The sequence below is a fragment of the Myotis nattereri genome, assembly GCF_964212035.1.
Source record: "Myotis nattereri genome assembly, chromosome: 19".
Classification (NCBI taxonomy): Eukaryota; Metazoa; Chordata; class Mammalia; order Chiroptera; family Vespertilionidae; genus Myotis; species Myotis nattereri.
This window is the reverse complement of record NC_138095.1, coordinates 13,412,119-13,435,118: the sequence shown is the minus strand read 5'-3', so window position 1 is coordinate 13,435,118 and position 23,000 is coordinate 13,412,119. Positions and strand designations below refer to the sequence as shown.

The window sequence follows — 23,000 nt, the reverse complement described above, 5'->3', positions numbered from 1 at the left end:
TAATCTCGTATCTGGCTGCCCCCCGCTGCCTGCAGAACACGGACCATCCCAGCCATGTCTCATTCAGACCCACAGCCCGCTGCATGTGTGCCGTCGCGGCGAGATCTGGTGTTGAAGGCAGGGTCCATATCTGTCCCAGACACCACCACGCTGCTGAGACTGAGAAGTGCGGGTGGAATGAATGATGGTCCATGTGCCTGGCCTGGTGCCAGGTGAATATCAGGATGAGGAAGTTGTGGTACCCTGGTACCCCCAGACCATCACACAGGCAAACTGTGGGAGCCTAGAGCCCAAGCTGACCAGTTCTGGCCAGGATGGCTTCCTGAAGGAGATCTACTTTGAAGGATGAGGATTTTATAGGCAGAAATGGGATGAACAACAAGCCAAGTGAAGGCATGAATGTAGGGCCCGGGAGCCTGGGCTGCTGAGGCCCATGGGCAGGAGGTGGGGGAAGTGTTGCCACAAATGCCAGGCAGGGCCCCAAGGCTGCAGTGGCAGGGCCAGGTTGCTGCCCAGCTTTCAGGATCCCTTAACCCAGCCCATGCTCACAGCGTCAAAGACCTCCCTCTCATCCCCTGAGACCAGAGGTCACTTGTAAAGTTATGGACAGGCCTTGGTGGCTCTGGGTGGGGAGATAGCACCAAGCTTGGGACATACTGAAGATAAGGGGTGGGGAAAGCATTTCTGGGACTCTCCTTCCCAGAAACCTCTGGGATCTGCAGAAACTGCTAGCCTGGCCTGTAAGGTGGTGGCAGACAGGCTGTGCTGGGTCCTTACTCTGATCCCATGTTCTCATATTCACCCTCGGGAACAGGGGAGAAGACACTGGAGAATGTGGCCAGCCTGTCCCCTTGGAAGTGACCTGCCAGGGTCACACTGAGCTTGCCACCCTGAAGTGGGGGTGTATGAGGTCACGTTGGGGTTAGGGAGTGGGGGCATATTTCCTCAGGAGTACCCAGCCCCCAAGAAACAGCAAAGAAGGTCACATGCATAGCCCTGAGGAGCAGGCAGCAACCCCCACACCCCAAAGTCCTTAAGGAATCAAGAAGGAGAACCCAAAGCAGCTGATTCCGTCCCTCTCCACATGCCTTCCTCCCATTAAGTAGCTCACACTGCCTCTCTGCTCCCCTCCCATCCATGACATGGTGCTAGTCGCAGCAGGCTCTGGGCAAGGCACCAAGTAACAGAGGAGGCTCAGTGGTCTCTGAGACGGGGAGAGGACAGAGCCCTAGGAGTCACAGACCCCGCGGGCGGGGCGGCTTTGCTGGTGCAGAGCCTGGGCAGGCAGGAGCTCGTTCAGGTGGACGCTCTGATGTGCAGAGAGGTCCACCCACTGCACCAGGGAGCCGATGTGCTAAGAAGTTAACTCACCTGGCGAACCTGTAGGAAGTGCAGCTTCCCACTCCCGTCACACATTGGGATCCAGGAAGTGGGAAGGAGCCCATCCTGACAGGGCTTCCCTCCCCAGGCACTGGAGCCCCCTTCCTGAACCTCAGGATGAGCTTTATTTGGGGCCCAAGTATTGCCAACTGTTCAAAGAGCTACTCCTCAGAGAAGGCACTCCAGCAGACAGGGGACCACCTGTCACCGACTAGGGCGGGTCTCTAGGTGGCACCCTTCTAGCTGGTGAGTGTACTGTGCTCTTGCCTTTGAGACAGGATTTTGGCCTCCCACTGCCAAATCCCACACCAGAGCAGTATTCCCACCAGTAACGTTCACCCCAGAAGGGAACTGGTGCTTCCCAGTGCTGCAGCCTCGGACAGGTTGTGAAAGAAATTGAGGCCACAGCCACAAGAACAATTCATACCTTTTGTAAGATGATTTATTTCATTTATCAACAACATGGGGTCAGAAAAGCCCAGCTGTAGGGGATCCTCTTATCACTAGAACCAGTCTCAAGCAACTTTATGCAACTCTGCTCCTTCTCCAGTCCTTGGGAGCTCTCAATTGCCCTCTTGGTTGCTGGGTAGGTGAGGGGCCCACCCTACCCCTGCCCACAGAAGGGGGCTCAATATATCTCAGCCGCCTCACCCCGGTGCCAGTGCCCAGATCCCTTGGGAGGGCACCTTCTCAGCCCAGCAGGGACCAGAACCAGGGAGGCCAAGACAGCTGGTGACGGCACACCCTGTGTGAGCTGAGGAGCAGCAGGCCTGGTAAACCCCTTCAGGGGACCAGAGCCTTCCTGAACACTTCCCCCTGCACGGTGATCCACAGCCGACCTACAGAGCCCCACAAAGACCTGCTGCAAGCTGGCAGATAGGCTGATGTGAAGGGAGGGAGGCAAGAGTCAGCCGGCTGGGGTGCAGAAGGAAGGGTGTTAATGCCCTGGGGTAAAGTGCTCTGGCCTGGGCTGCCCTCGGAGCTCCTGCCACCCTTCTCTTCCTGTTGACACCAGCCCCAGAGCCCTAATCTTCGCTGGAGTTGTCAAACTCCTCCCAGTCAGACACACTCATCACCTCCGAGGCGAAGTCCGGGTCGGCCTGGCGGTCAGGGGTCCCATAGGATGGCTCCAGGAGCAGGGAACGGGGCAGGGTGAGCACACAGGCCGCCAGGCCCGAGATGGAGTTGTCCAGCTGGGGCCCCTCCTCCCAGCAGTCCTTCTCCACGTCATAGATGTGCACGTAGCCCATGCGGCTGCCACGGTTGTGTGAGCGTCCACCCAGCACATAGATCCTGTTGTCCAGCACAGCAATGCCAGGCTCACCATGCCCCGCTGGGAGTGGGCAGACAGATGACCACTGCCCGGATGTGCAGCTGTAGCAAGCCACCTGCAAAGCCAAGGCCCGAGTGAAGCTGGGGCACCTGCTGGGACAGCACTCTTGGCCAGACCCTGGACTTGAACCAAGGCTGAGGGACATGTAGGGCTGTGGGCAAACCCTGACCCATGGAGGAAGGGCTTAGGGCCAGTGTTTAAAACATCCTGTCCAAGGGCCAGACTAACACTCTGTCCCATCTCCAGGGCCCTCAGCTTGTGGCCCCCAGTGTGTGGGTGTCTTCCAGTTGGCACGCTGTTATTTTCCATGGTCTGGTGGTACTGGTTCTCTCCCCTCCATAAGACTGAAGGTGATTGAGGTCCCACGTTATATCCTTACCCCCCGCCCCCAACCCTACCCCCACCGACAGCACCCCACACCAGGTGGAGGTGCAAATACAATATGGATATAGCTACTGCTAATGACCCTCAATGTTCTCTTTTCTCAAAATTATCCCAAACAGTAAACAAATACATGGGAAAATGTTCAACCTACTAGTAACTCAAAAAATGCAAAATAGCCTGATTGGCGTGGCTCAGTGGTTGAGCACTGACCCATGAACCAGGAGGTCAGGGTTCGATTCCCAGTCAGGGCATATGCCCTGGGTTGTGAGCTCAATCCCCAGTGTGGGGTGTGCAGGAGGCAGCCGACCAATGATTCTCTCTCATCATTGATGCTTCTCTTTCTCCCTCTTCCTTCCTCTCTGAAATCAATAAAAATATATTTTTTAAAAATGTAAAAAAAATGGTCAGGAAAAATTGTCAACTGTTAACAATAACATAACCTAACCATAACCAAAACCCATAAAACCAAATGCTGGTGAAGATGTAGTGAAGCTATACTGCTATGCACTTGTCTGACAAGCCAGGAAAAAAAGCAATTTGGCAATATGTATTAAGAGCCATACAAAGCTTACCTTTTTAACTTAATAATCAGCTTTGGTTCTCCAGCTAGAATATGCAGAATACTAGCCCTCCAAAGGCCATGTCCTAATTCCTAGAAATTGTGTTACTTAACACAGCAGAAGTGACTTTGCAGATGTGATTAAGGATGTGAACATGGAGAAGGGAGGTTATCCTGGTGGAACCACTTGGTTTCACAAGCCCTTGAAAGTGGAAGGGAAGATGTGACAGGAGAGATGAGAAGGAGGACAACCTGCCGTTGTTGGCTTTGAAGATGAAGTGGCCCCGTGCCAGGGAATGCAGAGGTCTCCAGAAGCCGTAAAGGGCCTTTAGCTGACAGCCCGAAAGGAAACAGGGACCTCAGTCCTACAACCACAAAGAACTGAATCTGCCAAAACCCTGAGCAAACAAGGATATGGAAAATAGGTATGTTGCTTTAAGTTGTGAAATTTGTAGTGCATTGTCATGGCAGCAACAGGAAACAAATACACTAGAGTTCAGTTGGTCTCACCACTGGGGGAAGGAGGTTGTTTAAAAAGAGATTGCTGAGCCCACCTCCAGAGCTTCCTCAGCGCATCTTGGGTGGGGCCTGAGAACCTGCATTTCTAGTGCATCTACACTAATAAAAGAGAAAAATGGTAATTGGCGTACGACGCTACCCTTTTCATTGGCTAATCAGGGCTATATGCAAATTAACTGCCAACTAAGATGGCAGTTAACTGCCAACAAAGATGGCGGTTAATTTGCATATGTAGGCACAATGCAGGGAGGCGAAAGGGAAAGCAGGAAGAAGCCCCCTGCCACTGACAGTGATCAGAAACCCAGCGGGAGGCTAAGAGGTGGGGGGCAGGGCAAAGGCGGCCCTGGGGCCGCCTTTGCCCTGCCCCCCAGCCATGATCGGAAAATCAGGTGCCTTTGCTGCCCTGGCCAGTGATAGCAGGAAGGAGGGGTGGAGCCAGCGATGGGAGCTGGGCACGGTCAAAGCTGGCAGTCCGGGGAGCTAGGGGTCCCTTGCCTGGGCCTAAAGCGGAGCCCACGATCGCGGGGCTGCTGCAGTTGCAGGTCCCCGCTGCCCGGGCTGGACGCCTCAGCCAGAGGCGTTAGGCCTGGGCAGGGGCGGAGCCTGCAACCGCGGGGAGCTGGGGGTCCCCTGCCCAGGCCTGATGCCTGGGCCAGAGGCATCAGGCCTGGGTGGGGGGCGGAGCTGGGGATTGGGGGGATATGATGGTCCCCTTGCCCAGGCCTGAAGCCTGGGTCAGAGGCGTCAGGCTTGGGCGGGGGGTGGAGCAAGCCATCAGAGGGAGATGGGGGTGCCCTGCCCAGGCATGATTCCTGGGCCAGAGGCCTCAGGCCTGGGCGGGGGTCAGAGCCAGTGATCGGGGGGAGATGGGGGTCCCCTGTCCAAGCCTGACACCTCTGGCAGAGGTGTCAGGCCTGGGCAAGGGGCCGATCAGGCGATCGGAGGGTGATGGGGGTCGACGCCTCTGGCCGAGGCATCAGGCCTGGGCAAGGGGCAGAGCCAGCAATCGGAGGGGTCTGGGGGGCCCCCTGCCCAGGCCTGACGCCTGGGCCAGAGGCATCAGGCCTGGGCTGGGGGCAGAACCAGTGATGGGGGGAAATGAGGGTCCCCTGTCCAGGCCTGACGCCTCTGTCAGAGGCGTCAGGCCTGGGCAAGGGGCCGATCCTGCGATTGGAGGGTGATGGGGGTCAACGCCTGAGGGCTCCCAGTATGTGAGAGGGGGCAGGCTGGGCTGAGGGACACCCACACACACACACCCAGTGCACGAATTTCATGCACCGGGTCCCTAGTTCTAATATAATGTGAATGCTACTGGTCTGGGAACCATACTTTGAGAACCACTGCTCTAGCCTAAGGAAATAATCCAATATACCAGAAAAGCTCTATAAAGCAAATAGTACTTATTATGTTATTGGAACAGTTAAAACTTAGACCAACCCAAATGATACACTAGTCTGAAAGAATTCTGCACAGCCAGCGAGGTAGGGGTAAATAGTGGCTATGGAGATCAAATAGTAACTGGAAGACATCCTCGATGAACTTCAGCCAGAAGTAGAATGGGAGGTTCTTTAACTATAATTGGGTGGAAACCATGCATAGGTAGAAGGACAAAAAAATAGTGGCATGGGGCTGGATTATGCGTGTTTTTCTTCACCCTTCTCCATTATTTAAAGGTTCTGCAATGTGGTTATATTAACTTTACAATTAAGGTTTTTATAATAATAAAAATAAGTGAAACTATTCCATATGATTATAATGGCAGGCACATGTCATTAGACATTTGTCCAAACACACAGAATGTATACCATCAAGAGTGAACCCTGATGTAAACTGTGGATTCTGGATGATAATGGTGACTGTGGGTTCATCAACTGTAACAAATGTCTCACTCTTGTAGGAGATGTCGACAGTGTGTGTGTGAGTGGGAATGGGGCTAATATGGAAAATCTCTGTACTTTCTGTTAATTAAAAAAAATTTTTTAGAGTAGTTTTAGGTTTATAACAAAATTAAGAAGGTATAGAGATTTCCTGTATATGCCCTGCTCCCACGTATGCACAGCTTCCCTCAGTATTTACAACCCTTACATGTGACACATTTGTTACAACTGATGAATCTATACTGACATATAATCACCCAAAATCCATAGTTAGGGCTCACTCTTTTTTAAAATATATTTTATTGATTTCTTACAGAGAGGAAGGGAGAGGGATAGAGAGTTAGAAACATCGATGAGAGAGAAACATCGATCAGCTGTCTCCTGCACACTCCCTACTGGGTATGTGCCTACAACCAAGGTACATGCCCTGGACCGGAATTGACCCTGGGACCCTTGAGTCTGCAGACCGACGCTCTATCCATTGAGCCAAACCGGTTAGGGCAGGGCTCACTCTTGGTGGTGTACATTCTATGGGTCTGGACAAATGTCTAATCACATGTACCCATCATTATAATATCTTACAAAAGTATTTTCATACTTTCAAAAATCCTCTGTGCTCTATCTAGTTTCTGTTCAAATCTGCTACGAACCAAACTGAAAAATAAAATCATTAAAAATATTTTTGCTGGAATCTGTAACTGCTTAAAAACAAACAAACAAACAAAAAACCCCCAAAAAACAGCCCTAGCTGGTTTGTCTCAGTGGGTAGAGCATCAGTCTGTGGACTGAAGGGTCTCAGGTTCGATTCTGGTCAGAGCACATGCCCGGGTTGCAGGCTCAATCCCCAGTAGGGGGCTTGCAGGAGGCAGCCGATCAATAATTCTCATCACTGATGTTTCTATCTCTCTCTTCCTCTCTGAAATCAATAAAAATATTCTATCTAATAAAAGAGAAACATGGTAATTGGCGTACGACCGCTACCTTTCCCATTGGCTAATCAGGGAGATATGCAAATTAACTGCCAGCCAAGATGGCAGACGGCAGCCAGGCAGCTTGAAACTAACATGAGACTTGCTTGCTTCAGTGACGGAGGACTGCAACGTTCCCCGCCTGCCTTGCCGGCCTCTGAGCTGGCAGTCTGAAACATAGTTACAAAAATAGAAGCTAAACAAAACCCCAGAAACCAGCTTTCAGCTAGCCGGGATCTCAGACCTGGAGTTGATACAGAGTTTCGATTGTAGAACCTAAAGAAACCAGATACCTGCTTTCAGGAGTGGAGGCCTAAGAGCTGGAGCCTCAGAGCTAAAGCTGGCTCAGAATTAAAAAAAGAAAAAAAAAGGAAAAAAAGGAGCAGTTGGGAGCTTCAGTCCCAGCCTGAAAACAGCCCTCAGCCCCTCACCCAGACTGGCCAGGCACCCCAGTGGGGACCCCCACCCTGAAGGGTGTGTGACCAGCTGCAAACAGCCATCATCCCTTCATACAGGCTGGCCAGGCACCCCAGTGGGGACCCCCACCCTGAAGGGTGTGTGACCAGCTGCAAAGAGCCATAACCTCCCCATCGGCCCTGCCCTGAGTGTGACAGTGGCGGCGCCCCAACCCCCTGATCGACCCTGCTATGTGGGTGATGGAGGGTGGCACCCCAACCCCCTGATCCGCCCTGCCCTGAGTGTGACAGGGGGCGGTGCCCCAACTCCCCTATCGGCCCTACTCTGTGAGTGACAGGGGGGAGCTCCTCAACCCCCTGATCAGCCCTGCTCTGTGCATGACAGGGGGGAGCTCCTCAACCCCTTGATTGACCCTGCTCTGTGCGTGACAGGGTACGGAGCCCCAACACCCCTGATGGGCCCTGCTCTGTGCGTGACAGGGGGTGGCGCCGCAACCTCCCCATCGACCCTGCCTTGAGTGTGACAGGGGGCGGTGCCCCAACCCCCCAATCGGCCCTACCCTGAGCGTGACTGAGGGTGGCATCGCAACCTCCTGATCCACCCTGCTCTGTGCATGACAGGGGGTGGCGCCCCAACTCCCCAATCGGCCCTGCTCTGAGCCCGACCAGGGGCTGCACCTAGGGATTGGGCCTGCCCTCTGCCACCCAGGAGCAGGCCTAAGCCAGCAGGTCGTTATCTCCCGAGGGGTCCCAGACTGCAAGAGGGCACAGGCCGGGCTGAGGGACCCCCCACCCCCAGTGCACAAATTTTTGTGCACCGGGCCTCTAGTAAAAAAAATAAAAAGGAGGCACATGTTACAAATAATTTTTCATCCATAACAATTGGAAGGGGCAGAATAACAACAGGTGTGTAAGGCAGCCCAGCCACACTTACCTGGTGCACATCCCTCCTCTGGCCAGCATCATTGTTGCTGCCCCCGATCACATACAGCTTGTCTAGGAGGGTGGCCATGCCATGCCAGGCCCGCCGCACAGGCCCATCCGCCAGAGCTTGCCAGGTGTTGCTGTCTGGGTCATAGCAGTGCGTCTCCCTTAGGTAGTCCTCCCCTCTGCGGCCGCAGGTAATGTACATCTTCCCCTCCAGTGTGGCACCAGCATGGGCATACACCTACATGGGCCATCAAGAGAACAGGGGCAGATGGGGAGGGGGCAAGAGAGCAGTGAGGGAGGGCAGCCAGCGGCCTTTGCCAAGGCTGCTCCTACCCTTCAACTGCCTGACACTTCCTGGCTTCACTGATTTCCTCTTCACATTCAGATGAGAAAGCTCCCTGGATTTTTGCTGGGCGTACTGTCTAGTCACCCACCCATGTCCTTTTCCTAATGGGGAATGATTCTACAGAGCCTGAGCTTCCACAGGTGAAGAACGGGATCTGTCAGTTCTGGGAACCCCTGACCCACCTTTGTTGCCTACCTCCACCTCTCCCCATTCCCAATGGCCAGCCAATCCTCCAGACCTGCTGACCCCGCTTTCAAAATATTTACTTGCAAATGATGGCTGGTACAGTGAGGGGAAAAGTGAGGTGCAAAAGTCAAAAAATCAAACACCAAGCCCTGACCGTGCAGCTGAGTTGGTTGGAACATTGTCCTGTATATTGAAAGGTTGTGAGTCTGATTCCCAGTCAGGGCACATACCTAGGTTGTGGGTTTGATCCCTGGTGGGCTCATACAAAAGGCAACCAATCTATGTTCTCTCTCATATTGATGTTTCTCTCTCCCTTCCTCTCTAAAATCAATAAGCATACCCTCAGGTGAGTATTAAAAATAATAAGAAGAACACCAAGAGTAATTTTTAGCCTAGCCAGTGTGGTTCAGTGGTTGAGCACTGACCCATGCACCAGGAGGTTGCTGGTTCGATTCCTGGTCAGGGTACATGCCTGGGTTGCAGACTCATTCCCCAGTGAGGGGCGTGCAGGAGGCAGCTGATGGATGTTTCTCTCGTCGATGTTTCTATCTTTCTCCCTTCCCCTCTAAGTATCAATGAAAAAAAATTTTTTTATGTTAATTTTAAGTTATGGGATTGTGTGTGGGAAGAGAATACACCACCCTGCCTTTAATTTTGGCCCTCCACCTTTCATGTGCTTTCCATTGTGCTCAGCCAGCCCCCACCACAGGCACTCCTCACGCTAGTCACTCCTGCCCAAGGACTTCCTATCTCATAGCTACCACATGTAAGGCCCTCCTGCTGTACCAGTGGGTCCCAAGGCAGGGCACTGTGTGTTTTGGGGGAGAGGAGCCCCATGAGGTGTGGAGGTTGCAGGGTTTGGTCCAGGGAGAGTCACTATGCAGGGTGGCATAGACAGAGTGCAGAGCAAGGGACAGAGCAGTGGGCATGTCTTCGCCCATCAGTGGTGGAGAACTAGGGAGATTGTTTTTTTTAAAAGTTAACTCCATTTTGATGTAAGTGTAGATTTGCATGTAGGTCTAAGAAATAATAAAGGCCCCATGTACCCTTCACTCAGAGTCCCCAGTGGTAAGAGCTTGTATAAGTACAACACAACCAGGATGCTGGTGTTGGCACGGTTAAGAACACAGGACATTTCCATCTTCACTAGGATCCCTCCTGTTGCCTGTTCATAGTCACACCTATTGCCTTCCTGCCCTGAATCCCCTTAGTAACCCCTGGCAACCACTAATCTGTGTTCTCCACTTTGTCATTGGTTGTCACTATTTTTAATTCTAGCCATTTTGAGAGGTGGTCTTCTCACTGTGGCTTTAATATACATTTCCCTAATAATTAATGATGTGCTTGTTTGCCATCTGTATATCCTCAATAAAAGTCTTTTGCCTTCTTTTTAAATGGGTCTATTTGTGTGTGTGTTTTACTGATGAGTTTTGAGAGTTCTTTATATATGTCACGTAGTCTTTGTCAGATATGTGATTCGCAAATATTTCTCTCATTCTGCAACTTGTCATTTTAAAAAAATGTTTTCATTGATTTTTAGAGAGAGGGAGTGGAAGAGAGAAACATCAATGTGAGAAACAGATTGGCTGTTTCCTGGATGCCCCCTACCGGGGACCGAGCCAGCCACCCAGACATGTGCCCTGGCTGGGACCTCTTGGTTCATGGGTTGATGCTTAACCATTCACTAAGCCACAACAGCCAGGCTTACTTTGCTTTTTTAAAAAGATTTTTAGCCCGGCCAGCGTGGCTCAGTGGTTGAGCATCGACATATTAACCAGGAGATCACTGTGCAATTCTGGTTGCAGGCTTGTTCCCTAGTAGGGGGTGTAGGAGGCAGCCGATCAATGATTCTCTCTTATCATTGATGTTTCTATCTACCCCTCTCCCTTTTTCTCTGAAATCAATAAAAATATATTTTTAAAAAATTGCCCAGCTGGCATGGCTCAGTGGTTGAGCACCAACCTATGAACCAAGAGATCACAGTTCAATTCCCAGTCAGGGCTCTATCCCCACTGTGGGGCATGCAGGAGGCAACCAATCAATGTCTCTCTCTTGTTGGTGTTTCTCTCTCGCCCCCGCCTTCCATTCACTCTCCCTAAAAAAATCAATGGGAAAATATCCTCAGGTGAGGATTATATTTTAAAAAGACTTTTAATTGATTTTTAGAAAGATGAAGGGAGAGGGAAACATCAATGTGACAGCGAAACCTTGATAGGCTGCCTCCTGCACACCCCCTACCAGGGTTTAAGCCCACAAGCTGGGCATGTGCCCTGACTGGGAATCAAACTGGCAACCTTGCCCTAACCGGTTTGGCTCAGTGGATAGAGCGTCGGTCTGCGGACTGAAGGGTCCCAGGTTCGATTCCTGTCAAGGGCATGTACCTTGGTTGCGGGCACATCCCCAGTGAGGGGCGTGCAGGAGGTAGCTGATTGATGTTTCTCTCTCATCGATGTTTCTAACTCTCTATCCCTCTCCCTTCCTCTCTGTAAAAAATCAATAAAATATATTTTTTTAAAATAACAAAAACTGGCAACCTTTTGGTGCACAGGACGATGTCCAACTGAGTCACACCAGCCACGGCTATTTCTTACTCTTCAATTTGCATGCCTTTTTTTTCTTTTGTTGCCTTATTTCACTGGCGAGAACTTCCAGGACTATACTGAATTAAGAGTGGTGAGTGCAGATATCTTACCCTGTTCCCCACCGTAGGGGAAAAGCATTCAAATCAGTCTTTTACCGTTAAGTCTGTTGGTAATAGGATAACTATTGTGAAATGTATTTTTCTTCATTGTCTGATATGACCATATGATTTCAATATGGTGAATTACACTAACGGACTTTCAAATACGAAACTAGCCTCCATCCCTATAATCAACCCCATTTGGCAATGGTGTGGTGGTTTGTTTTGTTGTTTTTTGAGTTCTACTTGCCACTATTTTATTAAGGATATTCATATGTATATTTATAAGAGGCCTGTCCCCCTTTTTGGTACTGTTTTTGTCAGTTTTGGTATCAGGGTAATATTAACCTTATAAGATGAATTGGGAAGTATTCTCTCCTCCTTTCTGGGGGGAAATCACACAGAACTGGTGTCAACTTTTCTTTAAATGTTTGAGAGAATAAGAATTCTCCAGTGAAATCACCTGGGCCTATAGTACACATTCCTCAACAGGTATAGAGCTATTCAATTTTATCTGTTTTATGCTGAGCAAGTTGTGGAGACTGTAGTTTTTTTGAGGAATTGATCCATTTCATCTAAGTTGTCAAATTTACATGTGTAGAGTTGTTTGTATTATTCCTTTTTGACATCTGCAGAATTTGTAGGAATGCCCAATTTCATTCTTGATATTTTTAATTCTGTCTTCTCTCTCTTCTCTCTCTCTCTCTTTTTTTTTTTTTTTTGTCAGTCTTTTTTAGAAGTTTGTCAATTTTATTGATCTTGTGGGGGGAAAAAACACAGTTCTTTGGTTGATTTTCTCTACTGTTTATCTGCTTTTAATTTCATTGGTTTCTGCTCTTTTTATTACTTCCTTTCTTCTGTTTGATTTGGATATACTTTGCTCTTCTTTTTTCAGGTCTTTGAGTTTAGACTATTGATTTGATAATCTAATGTATGCTCTTAGTGCTACAAAATTTCCTGGTGGAACAACTTTAGCTAGGTACAATAAATCTTGATACATTGTCTTTTCATTTCATTTAGTTCAAGGTATTTTTATTATTCCCCCTTGAACTATGGATTACTTAGAAGTGTGCTGCTTATTAGTTTCCAACAGTCTGGTCAGTTTACCTCCAAACTATACCTCAAACCCATCCATCTTCTTCCTTCTCCAATAACCTCCACCCTAGCACAGAACTTCTGTCCTTGCTCCTGCTTCTTTAACTCCTCTTCTCTTCACGAGCACTTTCCCTTTCTCAGAATAAACTATGAAGTCCCCTCCTGGCCTACAAGGTCCTTCCTCCCTTAGTCTGACATGTCGTCAAATGGACCCTCCCCAAATAGTCTATCTAGATTTGTCCTGCCAAAGCCCCCCGCCCCCAACTCCCCACCCCGAGCCCTGTTTAGCACAACCTCCTCTTAATTTCCTCATCGCACTTACCACAATTGGGAATTATTTTACAGATTTATTTAGTGGTTAGGCTGTAAACACCATGGGGGAACCTTTGTCATTTCTTGTCCTCATTGTATCCACAGGTATTAGAAAAAGGGTAGGTGAAAAATAAAAAACCAAAAACAGAAAAAGGATAGGTGCTTAATAAATAGTTGCTGAATAAATGAATGTATGAAGTAAGGAACACTGGCAGTCAGGAAGAAGTTAACTAAACTGGTGGTCGCTGAGGTCCAAAAGGTTGGCAACCGCTGGACTAAAGGCTAAGGGTGCCCCTCTGTGGCCAGACTGGAGAACCACAGCTTCCCAGACGAAGATCCCTCAGGCTCCTCCCCCACACATCTCTCACTCCCATCTAGCACCCTTGCAGAGAGGAATTCAGTTCATCCTCATCCACCAGGTCTCAAGGAGTCCTGATATTTCCCATGCAAAATCTGCTCCTTTCTCCAGAATGGGGTAGAGAGTATCCTTCTAGAGGGGCTCCCTTCCCCAAAGAAGCTGAGAGCGAGGAACATGCCAGATTTCCCTGCCTGAAAGGAATCATGGTAGGAGACCCCGACCTTGGAGAGGAGCTGGACTCACCATGGAGTCCCCTAGCTCCCAAGAGTCAAAGTCTCAGGCCGTTGGGGACTGGGGAAGGGTGAGAGATAAAGAGGGGATGTGTGGAAAGAGGTTCAGGAAGGCAGGAGCTCCTTTCTGCCAAGGTCCCAGAGCTAGTTCCGTAGAGCCCAAGGGAGAGCCCCACTCATCCCCCATGCCATCCCCTGCTTCTGAGGTGCTCAGGGATTCGTGTATAACAGATGCTCTGAAAATTACAATGCCAGTACCAACAGGGTGCATACCTGGGACTTGGGGGATCAGCTAGCCTCTTCCTAGCCCTGGGCTCTCATGTCTGGTTTTGGGGCCAGGATCCAAGTACCCCAAAACCATAGGACAAAAGAGGGTCCTCCCTAAAGCAAAGATCTCCAAAGTGGAACAAACCAAGGTTCTGTGTAGGAGTTACATGATCTAAAAAAGAAAACAACTAAAGAAAAAAAAAAAACTTGAAAAATAAAAATTCTCATGTGTTTTTGGTGTTTTAAAGGCCCCACCCTCCAGGGGACCTTTAGAGAAGTGTGAGGCTTCTGAGCCTTCATCTCTCTTGTCTAACATCTCTGGACACATCTTAGCTCATCTCAGCTGTGCTAAAGGACAGATGAGGGGAAGGTTTCTGTCTGCATTTGAACTTCAGGATTAAAGTAGCTTCCCAGGGCCAAGGTGGCAAGACAAGAAGGGATGAAATTCTGGGGAATGCGGTCTGGGTGCTTGCTGAGGGTCTCCCCAGGTAGTTGGCAGAACCTCAGCGGTCCCCCTCCTGCTCTCAGTGCAGGGTCTTTGGAGGGATGTGGACTCAGCTCACTGGCCCTGACTCCCTGGCCAGGTCTTTGGCTCATTCTACACACCCCAGAAAGGAGCGGGTGGGAAAAACCCCTCTTGGAAGGGCTTCTTTACCTCCCTCTTGAGCGGGGCCACATAGGCCCAGGTGTTGGTGGCAGGGTCATAGCGTTCCACAGCATTCAGGTCAGTGTGGTAGTCCCGGCCCGCCACTGCGTAGATGTACCCGCCCACGACACACACACACAGGTCGGCGTGCTCCTGCTGCAGGGACTGGATCTGGAACCAGCGGTTGTGCCGCGGGTCATACCTTTTGAGGGGACATGAGGACAGCACATCACTGACAGGTGAGACAGCACCTCCTGTTCTGCCCACGTCCCCTAAACCCTCCCATCATCTGCTTCCACACACTAGCACACACCCACTCACAGTCATGGCAGCAGGCTGATGCACACCTGGGAGGTGTGGCAGAAGCCTCCTGGGTTTCTGCCCACGAAGCTGGTCCCTTCCAGGTATAACCTCTGGTATGGTTCTTAGCCCACTCTACTCTCCACCCCAGGCTGACCGAGGGCTGTTCTTACGGCCACCTCCATCTCACCCCATGGCCCCCATAGCCCTGCCCCCATTCATTCAGGATGACCATGAATTGTGGATGGACACAACAGCCTCCTAGCTTCTAGCTAACACAACACTCCCTCATGGGTGGTCTGCTCGAGCCTGCCACGTACACAGTGCCCACACGTGCTCATCACAACCACCTCTTCATCTCTTCATGCACCTCATGCTTTCCCAACCTCCCCAACTGGAGTGCCCTCTCCACTTCTCAAGGTCTCCCTCTCTGTGAGATTCAAGGTGCTATCTCCCACACTAGACTGTGAGTATCAAGAGGGTGGAGTCCTCTGGGATTCCAGGTCCTCCCATGAAGCTGGAGGAGTCAGCCTGGCCTGCAGGAGCACTGCTGGGCCAACTGGGAGGAAAGCTGACCTCTACTAAGTCACTGCTGAGCCCCAGCACCATGTGAGCAGGTAACCGTTACCATAAGTTGTTCTGACATGGAGGCCACTTTCACACCCTTTTCCCTGGAGATGCAGTTGTCCCCATTCAAAGCCCTTCATGCTCCTTCCTTCTCATCAACCTTTATCAAAAAGTCTAGTCCCCAAGCAGCTTCATCCTGCACTCCTGGGCAAAGCCCACCCCATCCCTCTTCTGCCTTCAAAGGGCTTCGAATTCTCAACCCAGGTGATCTCAGACACTCCAGACCAACTAACTATAATCCTTGGTTTCTCCTGCACTTTGGACCTACACTGCGACTGCCTCCCACCCATCTCCAGCTGGCTACTCACTTGTCCTAAATGGAACCCCATGCTTCCTCTATCCATTGATCCTATCCTCACCAGCAAAGCTCCTGGTCACACTCCAAAATCCTAACACTGTAGCTCAGGCCCTTCAAAGCCCAAGTCCATACCCAACGTTCCAGCCCCCACAGCCTGACCCAGGTTTGCCCCACTTCCAGGGGGCCTCCCATTGCCTCTATCCCTTCTTTCCGTGACCCAGGCCTGGTGCTCTGCAGGGCCTATGTGGGGTGTTGTTTGGGTGAACACAGATGATCACAAAGCCGAAAGGGCCCAGGGCCCTGTGCGCCTGAGGCCCAAAGCCCACTCTTTCCCTGACCGGCATCTGGCCCTTTTCCCTGAGCATCCATCCACCCAGGTGCCTGCACCTGAGCTCCTGCATCTGGAGCCTCCTTGCTCAACGGCCAATGCATAGATATAGCATCTTTCAGATAAGTGGTTTTATTTCTACACAGGAAGATGAACTCCAAAGAGAGTAAGTCAAACTTCAGGTTCTGAAGAGAGTGAATAAAGTTTTCTTTGGCCTGTGTCATATGCGGTTTAGTGGAGAAATCAGATGCATCCTTTGCCCCAAAGCACAAGTTAGGCACGTTCTGCAGCTGATTCTTCCTGCCCTGCCACCCAGGAATTCCAGGAAACAAGCTGTCTCGGGAGTAAGGGCTACAGGAGACAGAACATGTATCTGGGTCACACACAGTTCTGCCCGCTTACTTGGGTGCATCTAGGCATCAGTTTTACTCTAGACATTCACTCAGTCTCCGCACCTGTCCAATAAGGTGATGCGATCTGCCTAGAAAAGCTATCATGAAGGATCATAAAGGACAACATACATAAAAAGGGTCCTTGTTAACCTGAGGGAAGTTTGTAAAGGACCAAGGTTCACATCTGTATTCCTAGACCTCAGCGTAGCACCTGATCAAGGTACATCATGCACTGTCTGCTGAATAAATTAACGAAGGAGTAAGATTACTAGCAGTGAAATCATTCCTTCTCTCTACAAATATGCACTGGCCACCCATCATGGATCAGGCAGTGCTCAGTGCTGGGGATCCAGAGGGAAACTCAAGACAAGGGCCCTGCTTTCCATCAGAGTGGGAAACAAGCTAAAGAGAACAGAGTGAACAGTGCGCAGTATAATGCGGGTATAACAAATATAATAATAATAATAATAATAATAATAAAAGTGATTCACCTGGCAGCAAGGTCGGGGGAGAGCAAAGCTCTCACAGCCTCCTGAGAAGGTGACATTTGAGACCTGAATGACCAGAGGCACAGCCAGGTGAAGGTCAGGCTGGGAACAGGTAGCCAGTTCAGTCCAGAGTGCACCATTCAGAGGCCATCAACTAGCTAGGATGGTGCCTTCTACTGCCTTTCCTGTGCATGACACTCATTCATGTATATGTCTCTTTTTCCCTATTTCAAACAATTTATTTATTTATTTACTTTTCCTCTTCAACTGAGCGCACAGCTTCTGGAGGGATGCACATGGAGCAGTGAGGGAGGAAGGGGACTCCAGCCAGATCAGCCAAGACAATCCTAGAGATCAAGGAGGTGGCAGATGTCACAGCCAGATTGCCCTCACATCCTCTTCTTCCCTATTCTGAGCCAAGCATAAGTCAGCATCTCCCACTAGAGTGACACAATACCTTCTAGATCAGCCGTGGGCAAACTAAAAGACCGTACCCTTTTATGTAATGATGTTTACTTTGAATTTATATTAGTTCACACAAACACTCCATCCATGCTTTTGTTCCGGCCCTCCGGTCCAGTTTAAGAACCCATTGTGGCCCTCGAGTCAAAAAGTTTGCCCACCCCTGTTCTAGATGCTTCCGCTTACTTCCTTCTGGTCTCCTGCCCTCACAGCTTCCTAGGCAGGGTTCACTTGGATTTGTGGCTTCAGATTTAAGGACACACACACACCACATTAATAATTGAAAGGCACCAAAGAAAGTCTACTAAATTTAACAAGAACCACAGTTTCACTGATTTCTTATCTCCCCACTGTGTCCTAAATTCCACATTTTCCTCTTTATTGGATTAATATTCCACTTTGTTAGAATAAATCCCCAAGTAATATTCTTTTCTAATAAAAAATAAGCTTTATTATTGCATATAAGGATATAATCAGTTTTAATCACTTTAATGTAGATTGTGGATCATCCAACTGCAAACTCAGAAGTGAAATCTAGAGTTAGTACAAATATGTTCTGGGGCTCTTGTTAAATTTAGTAGACTTTTTCTTTGGTATTTCCATGACTTAAGCATTTCCATAACTAGTAATGAAGTTTATTACAATTAAAAAATTATTTGAATTATACTATAAGTCATGGGAAAACCTAAGGAAAAAAATTATTATATTAATTAGGGTCAGAACATGTGGCAACGTGAGACCAGCTACTACCAGGTAAGGCATGCAGTCAGTTTTCAGAAGCCCAGAGCTATGGGAAAGGTGCAAACATAGAAGGTCCATACTAAAGATGCAATCAAAGAAAGAAACAGTGGTATCTTGGAGGCAAATACAATTTGCTCCAAAAGAGGTAACTTTTTATATAGTTTCTGCACCAATGCTTTAAGATATAACCTGGGAAGTCCCTAGCTCCTTAAAGTACAAACCCTAATTTACTACAAAATCTTGTTTTCTTATATTCTGAGAGCCTATAGGTTCAAAGGCTGGTGAAATAATGGAAGGGGGAAGGGGAGAGAACCAAACTCTTAGATCAAATTAAGATCCATCTTCCATCTAGCAGCTTTAAGAATCCACTGGGAGAGCCCTAGCCAGTTTGGCTCAGTGATAGAGCGTTGGCCTGAGAACTGAAGGGTCCCAGGTTCGGGTCAAGCGCACAAGCCCGAGTTGTGGGCTCAATCCCCAGTAGGGGGCGTGCAGAAGGCAGCCAATCAATGATTCTCTCTCATTATTGATGTTTCTATCTTTCTCTCCTTCTTCCTTCCTCTCTGAAATCAATAAAAATATATTTTAAAAAAATCCACTGGGAGATTAGGGAAACATTCACTCTGTAGCGATGACAGACCCCAGGACCCTCCCGGACACCTTGCCAGATGCTCTGAACCCCAGCCCCTGTGTTGCCTACTCCCACTAGGCAGGTCTCACAACCCCACCTGTCACAGCGATCCACTTCCTGAGTGAAGTTTGAGGCTGTAGTTATCAATCACAGGGCTGATATTAGCATTTTCCAGAGTCCAGCTTGGGTCTCATAGCACATGTTCAAGAAAGGGGAATTTAGACCAATCTTGTGTGAAACTGCATGTAACAGGACAGACTATGGGCTAGCAGCATCCCTACAGGCACACAACCACCCTACCATGAGCTGAGGGCCGGAGACCATGACTTACAGGTCTGTGGGTTGCTCAGGGGGGAGATCTGACCTTGGCTCTCCAAATGGGAAGCTGAGCGCCCTAAAAAACAAACTTCGAGGCTTGGCTAGAACCTGATGCTGCCACACCCACTGGGGACGGCATTTGGTATGAGTGAAAGTATTGCTTCCTGGCTTTGGGTCTCATCAGTCTAAAAAGGTAATCACTTCCGAGCCCAGGAGACCAGAAGTGGCTGAGGAATGGTCACCTCCACCTCAGTCCTGGTCACCATGCTTCTGAGAAGCATAGCCAGGCCAGACCCTACACCTCCCTCAACCCAGAAGGTAAAATCATGGACACGAACTTGGTCCACACCCAGCTCACAGATGCAAGAAACAGTTGGAACTCTTGCTCTCCCTCTGCAGGACCATCTTTCAGTTTGTGCAGGTAGAAACTTCCCACAGGCATCAAATCCCAAGAAATCAAACCAAAGTATAGTGGACGGGACCTGAAAACCTAATGGCAGCTGAGGCAGTGGGGATTTAAATAAATTTGTGGAATCGCAGCCTCATAGACTGACAGAGCTAAAGACTCCTACAGACCATGGCAGTCCACAAAACCCCCCTCAGAAAACTGCCTTTTCCGGAGACCACTCTGCTGATGACAGGGCAGAGGGTAGGGATAGGGGTAGGGATTTGGCAAGAGGCTCGGTGACGCCTGTTACCTTTCCTGCATCCCTGAGCTGAGAACTGCACACCCCGGGGAGCATAGCAACAGGAAGTCATGCTCCACTACTGGCTTGTGGTCAGAAGAGCAAAGCAGATAGGCAAAGGGAAGCTGGGACGAGTTGTGTCAAAATTCAAGAGAGGGCAAAATGGAAGGAGCAACTGCCTGTCCATGCTCCCAGCTCCTAAATCCCCTCCTTCTGAGGCCTAACCGCCCTTCCTGCCACAGGCTTCCCTCCCCTGCACTCAGCCAAGTGCAGAGTCACAACTTAGCCCCTCACCGACAAGGCAGCAGGGTGTGGTCCAGGGTGAGTGTGCTCCTGAGAAGGGGACAAGAGCGAAAGAAAGCAATCCAGGTCCCCTTTTCCTATGTCACCGCCATCTACATTCTCCAAATTAACCTGAAATTTGTTCCGCAAAACAGGGGTAGCTCAACAAGCACAAGATCAATAAAAAAGGCTGATCACCTTGGTCCATGGTGATGTGCCCATGCAGAACCTCTCCCTAACCAGCCCTCTGAGCTAGTGATTCCTACACTACAGCATCACCCGCAGTAATGTGGCCCAGGGTCCCTTCTTACCTCCAGCATCGGGACTCAGCGCGGAATCCCTGGACATTGTTGTCCCCTCCAATCAGATACACAAAGTTGTTGAGCACTGCGATGCCCTGGTTGGACATCCGGGGGGCCAGGGAGGCGGTGAAGTGCTTCCACTCTCCCAGCAGGGGGTTCAGGTACTTGGCCTGGTCACTGAGGACCGTGGATGGTGTGGAGTGAATGCCCCCAAAGCCCACAACACACTGGAAGTCTGACCGCAGCTCCGTCTGTGGGCTCTGTAGGCTGGGCTGCAGGCTCTCGTTTTGGTGGTACATGAGAGCATTGGCCACTGTGTCCCTCAGTGGGCTGGGGTCCAGCTTGTCATGCAGCCGCTGGAGGACATCAGGTTCCATTAGGGGAAATCGCACTGTCTCAAGGAGCTTGGGGGGCTCTTGCAATGAGATCTGGTCTGCTTGCACCTGCTCCAGGGTGTAATGGTAGAGCAGGGCACCTTCATACACCTCGGTCTCACAGGAGACCTCCAGGCGGTTGCTGCTGAGGAGGGAGTAGACCTTCTCCAGAGGAAGCTGGCGGTACTTGTCAGTCCTTGAGAAGGCCACAAAGTTTTTGAGGATGTAGGTGTCCAGCTGCTTGGTCAGACGGCTCAAGTCAAATAGCTCTGCCAGCCGGTAGACATCAAGGATGTTCTCCTCATCCACCCAGGACACGAGGAAATCACAGCAGAAGTGGATGATTTCTGGGATCTGTGAAGACAACAAGACTCATTCAAGCCTGGGAAACAGTGTCTGGGCGCAGAAGACAGTGACAGTAGTTACATGCCTTACGTGGCTGTCCTCTGAAGCAGGTTCCTGCTCCCCCTGGCCCTCTCACCACCCCCAACCTTTCCTGGAGCAGAGGCTGGTGCAGCCACTTTTCCCAACACTAGAGACAAATGGGGTTCACTGCAGATGGACTGGGTTTAAATCCTGGCTCAGAAGTGATCTGCAGAATGCTCTGAACCTCGCTGAGCCTGTTTGCTTATCTATAAAACTAGAGGCCTGGTGCACGAAATTCGTGCATGGGTAGGGTCCCTAGGCCTGGCCAGTGATCAGGGCTGATCTGCTTCCCTGCCTCCTCCTTCCCTCACTCCCTCAGCACCCACTGCTCCACTGGTCGCCTGCCATGTTCTGTGTCGCCCCCTGGAGCAATTGAACTCCTGGTCTCCTGATCAAACTCCCAAGGGGACAACTTGCATATTAGCCTTTTATTATATAGGATAGGGATAAAGTAGAAAGGAATAATTTCAAATGACATCATGCCTAGGAACTCCCTGGCACAGAATGGACCCCTGATATATGTCAGTTGCCTTTTAGATCAAAAGTACTGGATCTCCAGAAAAGCTGGAAGCTGCACAATGACCATGATGTCCACTGTCTTTGGTTTGGAATACACCTGGGACCTCCACCTCAACCCCCAGCTCCTTTCTGCCACAAACCCCACAACTGGAGGCCCAGCCAAAGCTTCAGGCCCAGGAAATCTGCCCACTCCCCCAAGAGAAAGGCCCCAAGCTACCCACATACTAAGAACCACCCACAGGCCCTGGCTGATATGGCTCGGTTGGGTGTCGTCCTGTGCACTGAAAGGTTTCATTTCCTGGGCCGGGCACATGCCCGAGTTACAGACTTGATCCCAAATAGGGGCATGCAGGAGGCAGCTGATTGATGTTGTACTCTCACATCAATGTTTCTCTCTCTCTTTCCCTTCTTCTCTCTAAAAAATTAATAAAAAACCACCAGAGGGCATTCACAAACACCCACCCAGCACTCAACCTGACCCAGAGTTCTCTCTCTCTCTCTTTTTTTTTTTTCTGACCCAGAATTCTTGAAAGGCTGAAAGCCTTCCTGCAGGATAGAGGCTGGCTCAACTCATCATCAAGGGTGTCCCCCGATGGCCTGCACCTTCCCTTTCCCAACTGTTCAGAAGACCCAGTGGGTTGGAAGGAGGGCAAGAGAGAGGATGACACTAAGGTGGGAGCTGAGAATTGGGCCACAGGTTTAAAGGACACCAAACCCTTTAACCAAAGGGTGATTAGATAACCAATGCATGACAGAATAAAGGAGACAGAGAGAAGGGCTCTAGGAAAAGCTGCCCAGGTATTGCTAAATTCTTTAGGAAAATAGGATTTGGGAATTTCTCTAAAAACAGGATCACCTCACTTTTTCAGCATCATTAACAAATTGACCAGTGCACAGAGAACAATTCTGCTGGCATCTGAAGCTTAAACATTTATAATGGTTTTACTTTTATTTTCCAGGTGATATGTTAAAGGGCTGAATGAAAACCTGCAAAGTTCCAGGCACGTATTTCCCCAAATGGAATGTCCCCGGGGTGCTCTGTTGGGTCATGAAAGTCTTTACTCAACCACAGTTCCTCTCTTAGCCTGAACTTCCGCTTTGCTTCTTCTTCCTAAAATGCTACTTCTGATTTGTCATGAGCAGGACACCAAGGACCTGGGTAGAAGTGAAAGCAAACTGCCCTCAGTGGGCCTGGAGAACCAAAGCCTCCTACATAAGGATCGTGTTGCCTTCTCATTGTCAGAGCAGTGGGCCCTCTGCCGGATGAAATCTCACAGAGGAGTCACCTCGGGCCCACCCCATGAAGGAGCCCCACAAGGGCTCAGAGGAGGAAACTCATTTGC

The 23,000-nt window shown here is 49.9% G+C and overlaps 1 protein-coding gene across 1 annotated transcript in view; it reads right to left on the bottom strand.

The window, feature by feature from the left end:
- Positions 1–1,795: 1,795 nt before the first annotated feature.
- Positions 1,796–23,000, bottom strand: part of KLHL22 (kelch like family member 22) — a 32,657-nt gene continuing 11,452 nt past the window's right edge. The window contains exons 4-7 of the mRNA XM_081114065.1: positions 20,348–21,066; positions 14,496–14,688; positions 8,371–8,604; positions 1,796–2,768 (exon numbers count right to left, since the gene is read on the bottom strand). Coding sequence (XP_080970191.1) covers positions 2,406–2,768; positions 8,371–8,604; positions 14,496–14,688; positions 20,348–21,066 — 1,509 coding nt within the window. The 3' untranslated portion in view covers positions 1,796–2,405. The remainder of the gene's footprint in view (positions 2,769–8,370; positions 8,605–14,495; positions 14,689–20,347; positions 21,067–23,000) is intronic.